General features: G+C 54.2%; 1 protein-coding gene across 2 annotated transcripts; it reads left to right on the top strand.

The window, feature by feature from the left end:
• The first annotated feature begins 2,233 nt into the window (after positions 1-2,233).
• Positions 2,234-8,911, top strand: ARL4C (ARF like GTPase 4C). 2 transcript variants are annotated; one of them, XM_021539630.3, is made up of 2 exons: positions 2,234-3,019; positions 8,675-8,911. In XM_021539630.3, the coding sequence occupies exons 1-2, from the start codon at positions 2,445-2,447 to the stop codon at positions 8,733-8,735; spliced, it is 636 nt and encodes a 211-aa protein (XP_021395305.1). In that variant the 5' UTR covers positions 2,234-2,444; the 3' UTR covers positions 8,736-8,911. The 2 variants fall into 2 exon arrangements, with proteins under 2 accessions (XP_021395305.1, XP_077641322.1); XM_077785196.1 differs by lacking the exon at positions 8,675-8,911 and adding an exon at positions 3,160-5,207.
• Positions 8,912-12,077: the final 3,166 nt, after the last annotated feature.

The raw sequence follows: 12,077 nt of genomic DNA, 5'->3' as shown, positions 1-12,077 counted from the left end.
CGCTGCGACGCTCCCGTTTATCTCCATCTCCTCCGGATTGTCTCATCTGAGGCCGGTTTGGAGAACACCCCCAGGTTTGATCAGCCTAGCTATCTAATATCGTCTTTATTTAGAACTGCCGTGAAAAAAGGAGGGGTGCGCAGGAGGGAAGACTCCCCTTTAGACTTTGGATGGTGGGGAAAGACATTTTGGTGGCCTGTGTGGCTTTTCTTGAGGCCCCAAACTGTCTCAGCAGCGGGATGAAAGAAGAGGGATGGAGAGGGGAAGGAAAGGAGAAGGGGAATTCCCTGGGGAGCGCTACCTGGCTGAAACAGCAACTCCAGCGCTCCCGACACCGAGCACGGGCTCACGGCCCGAAGGTAAATTCCTAAATCCCAGCCCTATTGCACACAGATTAGCCACTAATTCCGGAAGCAGCCCGGGATGCCCTCGCTTCGGGATTATCCTTAACTGCAGCCTTTAAGGAAGATTTTGCTGGAGCGATTCAGGCAGGGGAGATGAGAGCGGTGCCAGTGCCGGATCTACCGCTCACAGATATGACTCTATTCTTCTGTTTCTGGCATTTTTTAATTCTTCTTTAAAGCTCCTGGTCCTGCAGTCAGATGATCACTTATAGATTTCTCCATGTGCTCTCGGAACCTCGTTTTTTTGGCCTGGTGGTAGACTAAAGCCTGATCTTACACCAGCTCAAAGATAAGTCTAGGACAGCCCTGCTGCACAAAATATTTCCATTTTCCAGCCCATCTAGTGCCTGTGTCTCGACTTTGGATTGGTAATGGTGCCTTATTCGTGCCACGGAGTGTTTCTCCCACCTGCATGATGACCAGCACAGAGTTCCCTGCTCTTTTTCACCGTGTCACCACACAGTGATTTCCACAAAACTGTGTCCAGTGTCACCTCTGAGGACTGCAAAAACAAGCTCCCTGTATTTTTAATGATGGCATGTGTTAATAGGGAGCCTTATCTCCACACAAAGCCTCCACATGCATCCTCGGGATGAAATATGAATGTGAAGAATTCACACTCATATTCACTCGGCATCTCCAGCCCGACAAACCCTCACCACAAACTGAGGGGTGAAAGCATCCTAAATTAAAAGCAGTATCTGTCTTCTGCAGTGCAGTTCCTTCTCAGGAGTTTCTGGCTGAGCTGTCACATAGAGTCGATATTTATTTTACTAAGGCTGTAAAAGAGGCAGTGGGTAATACTGTAGCAACCAGCCTGCTGCTGCTTTTTGGCTCGGGAGTGAGAGCAGAAATAAAAGCAAGAGCTCTGGCTCAGGTTTTGCCCAGAAAAGCTGTGGCTGCCTGGAAGTGTTCAAGGTCAGGTTTGAAAGGGCTTGAAGCAACTTGGGGTAGTGGAAGGTGTCCCTGCCCGTGGCATGGGGGTGGAACTGAATCTTTAGTTGGAAGTAGATCTCCTGTGAGTAACTGGGACAGAAGTTCCATGGCTCAGCTACCCGGCCACTGGGGACCTCAGGAGCTTTATCAGGAGTTGTGGGAACTCACAACCTTTACAAAATATGAGACCCAAAAAGCATTAACGGCAGCGACCAACATTAGTGTCAGCCCTGCCCTGGATCCAACACAGGTGATGTTTTCCCCCTGTGGCATCTCTCTGCTTGGGGACACTGACAGCTGCAGGGGACACAGATGCTCCACATTGCTCTGCTGCTTTCCAGCTCGAATCATCACTGGTGCCAGGTGTCCCTGAAAAGCTGTGCCTAAACAGCTTCTGGTGTCTCACATGCAATAATTAATCCCAGAATCCCAGAATGGTTTGGGCTGGAAGGGACCTGAAAAAACATCTCATTCCCACCCCCTGCATTTGGCAGGGACACCTTCCACTATCCCAGGTTGCTCCAAGCCCCATCCAACCTGTCCTTGGACACTTCCAGAGATGGAGCAGCCACACCTTGGCTTGGTTACGGTTTTTAAGGGGGTTTTTACTGCTTGCTGCGGTCGGTCACGATGACAAACATCAGGATAATCGAGCTTCCAGCACAGGGGGATGGCGCTTCTGGGGGTCCCCGAGGAGCAGAAGCGCAGGCAAGGCCAGGTGGAGCTCGGCCAGGGCCAGGTGAAGCCCAGACAGGGGCGACCCTGGCAGGACGCGGGGCGGAGCGGGAGGAAGGCGGCGGCGCGGCCCCTCCTCTTCTCCTCTTTCTTTTCCTCCGCCTCCTCCTCCTCCTCCTCCTCCTCCTCCTCCTGCCGGGCGGGGCGAGGGTCGGCAGTCCCGGCGCGCTGCCGCCGCGTGGAGCCGCGCTGCATGTTCCCGATCCCTGATCCCGCATCCCTGATCCCGCATCCCTGATCCCGCATCCCTGATCCCACATCCCTGATCCCTGTTCCCGGCTCCCTCCGCCGCCCCCAGCCGTGCCCCCGCTGCGGGCCGGCGGCGCGGGGATGGGCGCGGGGCTGTGAGCGCGGCCGGGAGCCGTGGCCATGGGGAACATCTCCTCCAACATCTCCGCCTTCCAGTCCCTGCACATCGTCATGCTGGGCCTGGATTCGGCGGGAAAGACCACGGTGCTCTACCGCCTCAAGTTCAACGAGTTCGTCAACACCGTTCCCACCATCGGCTTCAACACCGAGAAGATCCGGCTCAGCAACGGGACGGCCAAGGGCATCAGCTGCCACTTCTGGGACGTGGGCGGCCAGGAGAAGCTGCGCCCGCTCTGGAAGTCCTACAGCCGCTGCACCGATGGCATCATCTACGTGGTGGACTCAGTGGATGTGGACCGGCTGGAGGAAGCCAAAACGGAGCTGCACAAGGTGACCAAGTTCGCGGAGAACCAGGGCACCCCGCTGCTGGTCATCGCCAACAAGCAGGACCTGCCCAAATCGCTGCCGGTGGCCGAGATCGAGAAGCAGCTGGCCCTCCACGAGCTGACCCCTTCCACCACCTACCACATCCAGCCCGCCTGCGCCATCATCGGCGAGGGGCTGACGGAGGGCATGGACAAGCTCTACGAGATGATCCTCAAGCGCAGGAAGTCCCTCAAGCAGAAGAAGAAGCGGTAGAAGCCCAGCTGAGGCGGGGAGGGATTGGGGAGCAGACAAAGGAACTGAGGGGGAGACAGAACCAAAGCGATTCTTTTGGGTTTAATCGTTCTTTTTTTTTCCCTCTTCATTTTTTTTCCTCCTTCCCCAAAGGATAGACAGACAATAGTGGTGATAACAAAGCGGCTCCCTCCAGCCGAGCCCAGATCCCGGAGCTCCCCTCGCCCACCGCCCCGTGCTCCTGAGGGTCTGATGCGGACTCCCTTGGGCTGGAAACACGGGAAAACGGGGTGAATCCCCCCTCTCCATCTCCGGGACCACCGAGCCTTTGTGTGCCGGGGAACCAGCAGGGCAGGCCCCTGTTAAAGCGCGTTTGAGCGGAGCCCAGCGTGCTTTTGGATCTTTAACGTGGGCATTTGGGGGTGTCGATGCCAGACCCCCACATGCATTTTGGGGCGGGGGGTCGGTGATGCTGGCGGGTGCCGGATGCACCGTGGCTCGGCAAGGTCGGCGGGGTGGGCGCGGGGGGGGGGGGGCTTGCAGTCCTCATCCCTGCATCCTCACATCCCTGGATCCCTCCCCCGCGGGTGGCGGTGGGAAGGGGTGTTGAAAGCTTGGATGGGGGGTTGGACCAGCAGAAAATGTCTTGGAAGGGTGGGTGTGGTGGGTAAGGGGTCATCCACCCACCCTGGCTGGTGTTTTAGGGTGCAGAGCAAGGACGGGCAGCCTTTGGCTTGTAGGGGGAGGATGCGACACTGGGGTGCTGAGTAGTGCAGAGCTTTAAGCTCCTGGCTCAAAAAAAGGGTGGAAAGGCTGGAAAAAGGAAAAAGAATACCCAAGGGTTTGGGGTGAACGCTGCTGGAAGCGCTGGGGGGGTTGTGCAGGACCGGTGTCACCTTCGGCAGCAAAGCACCCCGCAGGTGTGCATTGTCCCCGTGCTCAGGGTGGGAGTGCTCCAAGGTGCGGCTTTGGAGGTGATCCAAACTAGGAATTACTTAGTGAAACCCCCCAAAAAGGCAGAGTTCGGGGTTCTGGCCACTATGCTACTCTGCAGTGGGGCAGGAGGCCAAGTCAGGGAGGGTCGTGGCAGGGCAGGATGGATGGACGGATGGATGGATGAATGGACGTACAGACAGAGATGGCCAGAGCCTGCAAAAAATCTCTGCTGGAAAGGGAAGATGGCAGGGGTGAAGAGGCATCAGGGGGTTGTGGTAGGTTTTTAATAAATATTCAAACCTGATTAAAAGCCCCTCGCTTCCCCCAGCAGCCACATGGGCAAGCTGTGCCTGCAGAGCAGCCTGAGCACCCGGGCAGGGTTGGGCCTGGCCGCCTCTTCCTGCAGGTGAACATTTTATACCTGCATGGGGCTGAGGACCAAAATCCACTTGCTGTCTGTGTTTCAGCCTGGGATCTGGCTCTCCGGTGTCCTGGCTTCCCACAGAGCTGAAGCAGGCAGCCCTCAGGGGCCAAATATCCTGAGTTTGGAGGCAGGCAGGATTTTCTGGTGATTTTACACCAGCTTTCCCATTTTCAAACCCCTTCCCAGAGCAGCCAAGGGGAAAGCACCAAGCAGACAAAAGCAAAATGCCTTTCGGGTTTTGGGGAGTTGATCCTCCCCTTGCAGCGACGAGCGCCTTCCAAACAGCATTTTTGGGGGGCGGGGGCGTTTGTTAGGGAACAAATGTTGCAGCCGAGTTGTGTTTGTTCTCCTTTTGCGGGGTTTGAGTCCTGATCTGTGTGGGCTGGTCCCATCCGTTCAGGTGGCTCTCTTCCCGCTCCCTCGGGTTTCCCTGCTTTGTCTTCACCTCCAACACTTTGGTACTTGCTGTCAAGAGAGAGAGAAAGAATTATTTATTTTTGATGCCACAGAAGCCACACGTATTAACCCATTTTGGGAGAGCAACCTGTTTGGAATGTAAAAGCTGTTTTGACCCCAGCAGCTCCAGGGTGATCAGGTTTTAGGAATGACACCTGCAGGCTGTTGGTGGTGGGTTTTTTTACCTCCTGGCTGGTCTCGTTTAGCACATGCTGGCAGTGGAAAGGCTGTTCTTACAGAGCTGGGTCCTTCCTGGGAGCTCGTTCCACCCAGATGAGCATCCCCTTGGAGAGATGGCAGAGGACTGGAAGGTTCGGGTGGGACGCTGTGCCCGTGCCCTTGCCAGCCACTCTGCTTTCTGCAATAATTAAAAAGACTTTTCCAACAAATAGCTCCTGGCTTCCGTGGTGTTTCCGTAACGCCCCACCCGGTTTTCCCCCTTCCCCGTGTGAAGATGAGCGTCGCCCTCGGCGGGCTGCAAGAAGAGGGGCCTCAGCAGAGCAGCCCCCAAGGGCTCTTTGCAAGGCCATGCATCTTCTCAGATTCTGGATGACCCGGGTTTTTTGGCAGGTCTCATTCCCCAGGTCCATTTGCCGCGTTCCTATCCATGATAACCTGTGTCCTGTCCTCGCCATTGTCCGTCAGTCTCTGTTCCTCCCGTCTTTCCTTTTTTTCATTTTGTTTTTTTTTTCTTTTTTTAAGATGCAGACATAATGCTGTGAACTGAAATAAATTATTTATACAATGAAAGGGCCTGATAAAAAAAAAAAAAAAACAACCAAAACCCAGTGTTCTGCTTGTTTCTCAGTATCAGTGCTGCATTCTGTGTGGTTTGAAGGAGGTTCCTGCTGCCTCCCCAAGGAGAGGAGACAAGGGGACAGAGAAGTGACCTGCCGAGGATCCAGTCACGGTGTGTCACGTGGCAGCCCGCTAGGACATGGGGGACATCCGTAATTTGCTGGTTAATGAAATCTGAGCTCTTTTGCAGGTCACTTAATGTCCCTGCATCTCTGCTGCTGTCTGTGAGAGAGGAGGATACTTTTTGGTGGGGGAGGGATTTTGTTCCACCACCTCCTCTGATTTGAAATCCATGTTAGGGGGGCGATCACGCAGAGAGGAAGTTCCCATTTTTGCTCAGCATAGCTTTTTTTAAACGGGTGGCCTCGGGCAAATGGTGTCGGTGGCAGAAACCCAGGTCTGCGGGGGTTAAAACACCCCTTGGGAACAGGATGCTGCAGACAGAGCTTGAGGCTGCCTCTGCTGCTGGGTGGCTGCTGACACAGGAAACCCAGGGTGACATTTCGGGGGAGCGGCGGAGCTGGGTGGCAAATGACTTTCTTTCTCCTGTTTTTTTTCTGATGATGACAAGGCAGCCAGAGGGGAAATGATGAGCCTGACTTGTGAAAGTGAGATTTGGAAGGGCTTGGAGTGTTCTCACCCCACCCGAGGTTTGTGGGGTGCGCAGTGCCTGGGTGAGGGGATGTGGTGTCTGCAGGGCAGGGGTGGGGGGCTCTGGGGGCTGACAGGAGCCCAGGGTATGGCTGGAGCTGTGTCAGGGCAGGCTCAGACTGGAGATCAGGGAAAGGTTCTTCTGAGGGTGCTGGGCACTGCCCAAGGAATGGGCACAGCCCCAGGCTGACAAGAGCCTGAGGAACATTTCAACAATGCTCTCAGGGTGGGATTGTTGGGGTGTCTGTGCAGGGCCAGGGATTGGACTCCATGATCCTTTTGGATTCCTTCCAGTTCAGGAGATTCCATGATTCTTTGAACCCAAAGGCTTATCCAGCACTGCAGCTGCTGAGCTGCTATCAAGGCTCAGAAATCCCTTGGAGCTGAGCTGGACCGTGGCATTTCAGGATTGAGTTGTGGATTGCTCAGCTGCCCCCTGACCTTGCAGAGAGCCTCTGGAAGGTGCAGTTCCCCACGGGCTCCCTCCTCACCCAGAGCATTACTGACAGGCGTCTGTCCCTCTGCCACACAGTTCAGTGCTCCTGAAGATGCTCCTGACCATCCTCTGGCCCCATTTTCCATGGGACATTGTGTGCATGTTCCTCCTGTTTTCATGGATCTGAAAGCCCAGCAGTGCAACTTCCTTAGCCTGAAGGGACTTGTCCTCATGGATCCCACCTGGCAGAAGCTGATTTTGGGGGGTTTTCCAGCTGGCCCGGAGGTGTGGATGCTGCCATTGTGTCCCTGGGCTTATCTGTGTGCCAGGGGAGCTGGACTTTGGTCCCTTGGTCACACATGGAGGGGGGGGGTGGGTGGTGCTTTCCTCCTGGTTTAAGGGGGAACCATCCCTTTCCCTGCAGTGGAGGAAAAGAAACAGCTGCCAGGGTTTGAGGCTGTGTCTTATTGATGATCCTGAGATTGTAAAAAGTCTCTGTCTTTCAGGCCTGTGTCCAAAGCAGAAGCCATAATTGGTCTGTGCTGGTTTCCAGGTTGTTTATTCTGTTTATCTCTCACATGTTCTGCTGCCCTGCCCAGCTCTGTCCTGCAGGGCAGCGTGTGGGGCTCTGCCCTCAGTGGGATGTGACAAACATTAAATACCAGAAACTCCCTGGGCTGCATTTACAATAACGTGCCAATATCTGTCACCTACGTTGGACAGTGTGTCCCCAGCCTGAACCTACAGAAAAATGCCAACACCACAGTGAAACATGGAGGGCATGAAGAAGGAGCAAAAGGACAAGGCACACCCAATTTCCTCCATCTTGTGCCCTTTGGTCCCCTAATCTAGAATCCTAAAATTTTACTTTTGCACCCGTGCCACTCTTAATTATTACTTATATTAAACACTCAGAGCTGGTAATTCATCCTGTAAGATTGAAAACTCTTTTGCATGGACAGAGATCACAGACAGTGTCTCTGGGGGCTCTGTCCAGGGGGGTTCCTGACCCCTGCCAGGGTCCCAGGCCTGCCAGGACAGCCAGAGGGAAGCCCTGGATTCCCACAGGACGGGAGGGGCTGTGCTCTGTGGCCAGCGGAGCTCCTTGTGCTTCCACCGCCATCCTCCCCGGAGCAGCGTGTCCTGCTGGCCAGAGTGCTTCTGTCAGCAGGGGGGAGGCGGTGTTCGGGCTGGCTGTCCTGAGAGCATCACACAAGGCCCCAATGGATGGGGCTGTGCCCCCAGCCCGGGCAGGCAGAGTGGCCAAACAGCGAGGGACAGTCGGGACAGTCCCTGGCCTGATGTCTGGGGAGTGCCCAGGGACTCTGCAGTCCCTGCACAGGACTGGCCGGGAGATCAAACAGCGAGGGAGCAGTTGGGCTGTGAGCTACAGCAGCTGACAAGGACCTGGAACATTCCAAGAGGATGGATCAGGGCTGGGAGCAGTGGGAGATGGGGTCAGGACAGCGATGAGCAGAGGGGAGCCATCAGTGTGTCCCTGGTGGACCCCCCTCTCTGCAGGGACCAGGGAAGGTTGCTGAGTGCTCTCCCAGTGTCCCCTTGGTGAATCCCACTTTTCCAAGCATGCAGCTTCCCGACATCTCCTCTAGCCCGGGAGCCCCTCTGCTGCAGGTCCTGCCTTGCCTCGTGCTGTGTCAGCCGTACGGGTCCTTCTGCATCTCTTCCCTGGCTTTGCCTCGTTAAGCTAAATCCCTCTGCTTTATTTCAAATGGGATTTGCTTCCCAAGCAAGGATCTTTAAAAGGATCATCCTGGTTAATGCAATCCTGAGGGCGCTGGACCCTTGGAGTGTGGTGCAGGGCACTGGCAGCTATTGCACAGCACCAGGTGCTTCTGGCCAAATTTTGGGGGTGGCTGAGGATGACCATCCCTTTAAAACAGTCTAGAAACCACAACCAGAAGAAAGAAAAAAAATCCCACAATGATTCAAATGTTGTTTCCTTTGTTTCAGGCAGCTCCATCCTGGAGCTTCTTCAATGGGAATTACCCCCAAATCACCAGTTTTTGTCTGAGCAGCAAAAGGCCACTGCTGTGAGTTACTTTAAGCACTTTGCACACACACCATGAAAAAAAAAAGCCTCGTACTGGCCCGGCAGAGCAAAATTGAGACATTTCAGCACGAAGATGTTTGAATATGGAGGGCTCAGCTTGGGAATATTTGCTCTAATAAACCATTCTGTTTATTTCAGTTTAGCCTGTGTTTGCTTCCCTCAGACCTTCGTGTGAGATTTCAGGCAGGAAAGCTCACAGAGCCCATCAAAATCTCCAGCAATGACATTAAAACACTGCTGGAAGGTGAGTTATGGAGCCTGGACACCCCCCAGGTGACCAGAAAGAATCCCATGTGTCCCATGAACCTCCTGCCCTCCCTCCCTGGCAGCCCTGACTGATGGCATCCCACAGCTTCCCAAAATGCTGGAAGCACGATGGGAAGAGCACAGAGCTCTTCATCAGCCCACAGATTAGAGTCTTCCCATTTATTGTAAGTCATCCTTATTTATTGCTGTGAATGATATAATAGATAGGAATTCTAATTATAATTACTGATATTAACAATATTATAATACATATATATATTAATAAATAGTGATAAAAACAGCAAATAAATAACAAAAGGGTGGGCAGGTCCTGACACAGAGTTCCCAGAGCTGCTGTAGCTGCCCCTGGATCCCTGGAAGTGTCCAAGGCCAGGCTGGACAGGGCTTGGAGCACTCAGGGATAGTGGAAAGTGTCTCTGCCCGTGGCAGGGGTTGGAATGGAATGAGCTTTAAGGTCTTTTCCACCCCAAACCATTCTGGGATTCTGGGATTATTTTTATTGCTCAGCCCAAATTTTGCAGCTGGGCTGAGCTGCTCTGGTTCTCGTATCCCATGATGCTGGAGCACTCCCAGAAGATAGGGACTGGGGAAACAGGCACTCCCAAAGCTCCTGATCCCACCTGGCATTGCTTTCAAGTATTTTGCTGTCAGGAAGGGAACAGGATGCAAAGCTGGGCCTAAATGCAGGTTTTTTATACTCCTGCCTAACTTTGGTCACACGACTTAACTTGCCCCAAACTTCTTCTCCACAGGAATAAAAGGAAATTTCCAGCATTTTTTCCTGTTCCCTGAGCTTCAGAAAGAAATTTGGGCTGGTGTGATTCTCCGATCCCCATGGTAAAGATGCTAAACCTGCAGGACTATATCTTCCCTGGTGGAGGAAGGGGTTGAAGGCTGAGGGTGGAGGGAGATTCCTGCAGATCCAGGTGCTCCTGCTGTGCCATGGCCATGTTATTTGGTCCCTAATTATTATTTGGTCCCAAATTATTTCTGCCCTGAGATAAGAAAGTCAGGGTATCCCCCAGCCTCTCAGCTGGAGGTGGCAGGGATTATTTGCTTTCTTGGGGCTAAAATGAGGTGTTTTGGGGGATCTGTTTGCCTGGGCACCCCAAACTGGGCCACCAGAGCTGCACCAGGGCTGTCTGGGTGCCTTGGCTCAGCCCCTGGCAGCTCCAGACCACGCTGGTTTAATTTCTGAGCTCTCTGAAAGCCTCCAGCCATATCCTGCAAGTGCTGGCTGCCAGATGGAAGGTGACAGCCCATCCTCAGCCCTGGCCCCACAGCTGTGGGGTGCCCCGCAGCTGCGGGGATGGCACTGGCACCCTGGGGACAGGAACTGCTGTCCCCACCACAGCACGGTGCCAGGGCTGGGAGCAGCTCGGGACTCTGCCACACAGCCAGCAGAGGTGAAGGCCCGGCGTGGCAGTGGGAGCTGGGAACACAGGGGTTGTTGTGCTGGTTAATGTTAAACAGCCCTGGAAAGCCTCTCCTGCCCTCCCGAACAAAGGGGCCCTTCCAGCTCTTTGGCAGCTTCTCCACCCTTCTGCTGTGGGTGGGAATGTCCAGGGGCTGCAGAGGGAATGGCAGGGCTGCAAGTTTCCATCCTGCCAGGATGGGCTGTGCTCTTCCCAACCATCCTTGGAAAACACCTGGGTGCTTGGAGGGAGCTGCTGGAGAGGACAATGGGTGCTGGGGAGAAATAAACACCAAAATAACGACTCACAACCCGCACACAGAATCACAGAATTCCAGAATGGCTTGGGTTGGAAAGGCCTTGAAGCTCATCCAGTGCCATGGGCAGGGACACCTTCCACTAGACCAGGCTGCTCCAGCCTGGCCTTGGACACTTGCAGGGATCCAGGGGCAGCCACAGCTGCTCTGGTCACCCTGTGCCAGGGCCGGCCCATCCTCCCAGGGCGTAATTCCTTCCTGAATTTCTCCTTGGAGCCTGCCCTTGCTTGTACCCCATCCACAGGCTCATCTCCAGAATAAATGGCCTTCAGCCTTCCCTGTGCATCTGGACATTCCTTCTCTTGCAGGAATGGCCAGGGGGTAGCACCTGATGGTCCCAGAGAGGTGGGGAGACTTCTGCTGCCTCAGCCCAGCCCTGGGACCTGCTGTGTTCCTTCTGGGACTTCCAGCAGCTCCAGGGTAGCTCAGACTGGGAATGGGGTGGCAAGGATGGTATAAAATCATCCTGTGACAGTCTTCCCTGCAGATTCTAGCACCAAACATCTTCCCACCAAACATCTTCCCACCCAGCCTGGCCTCTCTGGGGTTGGGATGCCGAGTCCAAAGAGCTGAGAATTTGTCCCTCATCAGCTGCAGAACCTCCTGCAGGGAAAACAGCCCACCTGGGCCCTGTCCTTCTTCCCCTGTGAGAGCAAGCAGGGGGGAGGACTAAAACTATTTATTACACCTGAAGCATCAGCATTTTCTATGTCCCAGGGAGCTGTTGGGGTGCAGTGGGTGAAATCCAAGCATTATTGCTGGTGAAGAAGTCCTGGTGTGACCATGTGGAGCATGAGGGGGCCATAAAGCCATCGGGAGGACTGAGAGGGGAAAAAAGAAAAGTCCTGCTGGAGTTTTAGCATTGTGGCCTGAGGATTTCTAACCCCTGAGGACTGGCTTAGCTCTGGATGAGGGAAAGCCTGGGAGAAGAGGATTTGGGGTCCATGAGCAACGCGCTCATCTCACACCGTGGGGCTGGAGCCTCTGGGTGCAGAGAGACAGGGGCTGCTGCTGCCAGCCCCAGGGAGGGGTTGCTAACACCAAGGCTTGATGTTTATCATCCAAGGGCCCAGGGGAGACTTGGTGCTCAAGGCTTCTTTATTTTTAGCTGGATAATGGAGACAGTGATGTAGGAAGAGGGGAGGGAGAAGGCAGGGCTGTACCTGCTGAGATATTCAAGTTCCTTATTTGTAATTCCTGGTAAAGAAGTTCTGGATATGTGAGGGGGTTTACATATATTTATGTATATTTTTATATGGGTGTTTATATCCCATCCATGTTCTGGTATATAAATATATATAAATA

This window comes from Lonchura striata, chromosome 8 (genome assembly GCF_046129695.1).
Source record: "Lonchura striata isolate bLonStr1 chromosome 8, bLonStr1.mat, whole genome shotgun sequence".
NCBI lineage: Eukaryota > Metazoa > Chordata > Aves > Passeriformes > Estrildidae > Lonchura > Lonchura striata.
This window is presented reverse-complemented; position numbering and strand designations above follow the sequence as displayed.

Coding starts and splice junctions, on each gene's coding strand:
- ARL4C (XM_077785196.1), top strand. CDS start 2,445: ATGGGGAACATCTCCTCCAACATCTCCGCCTTCCAGTCCCTGCACATC. Junction 3,020..3,159: donor CTCAAGCAGAAGAAGAAGCG/GTAGAAGCCCAG, acceptor CCCCAAAGGATA/GACAGACAATAGTGGTGATA.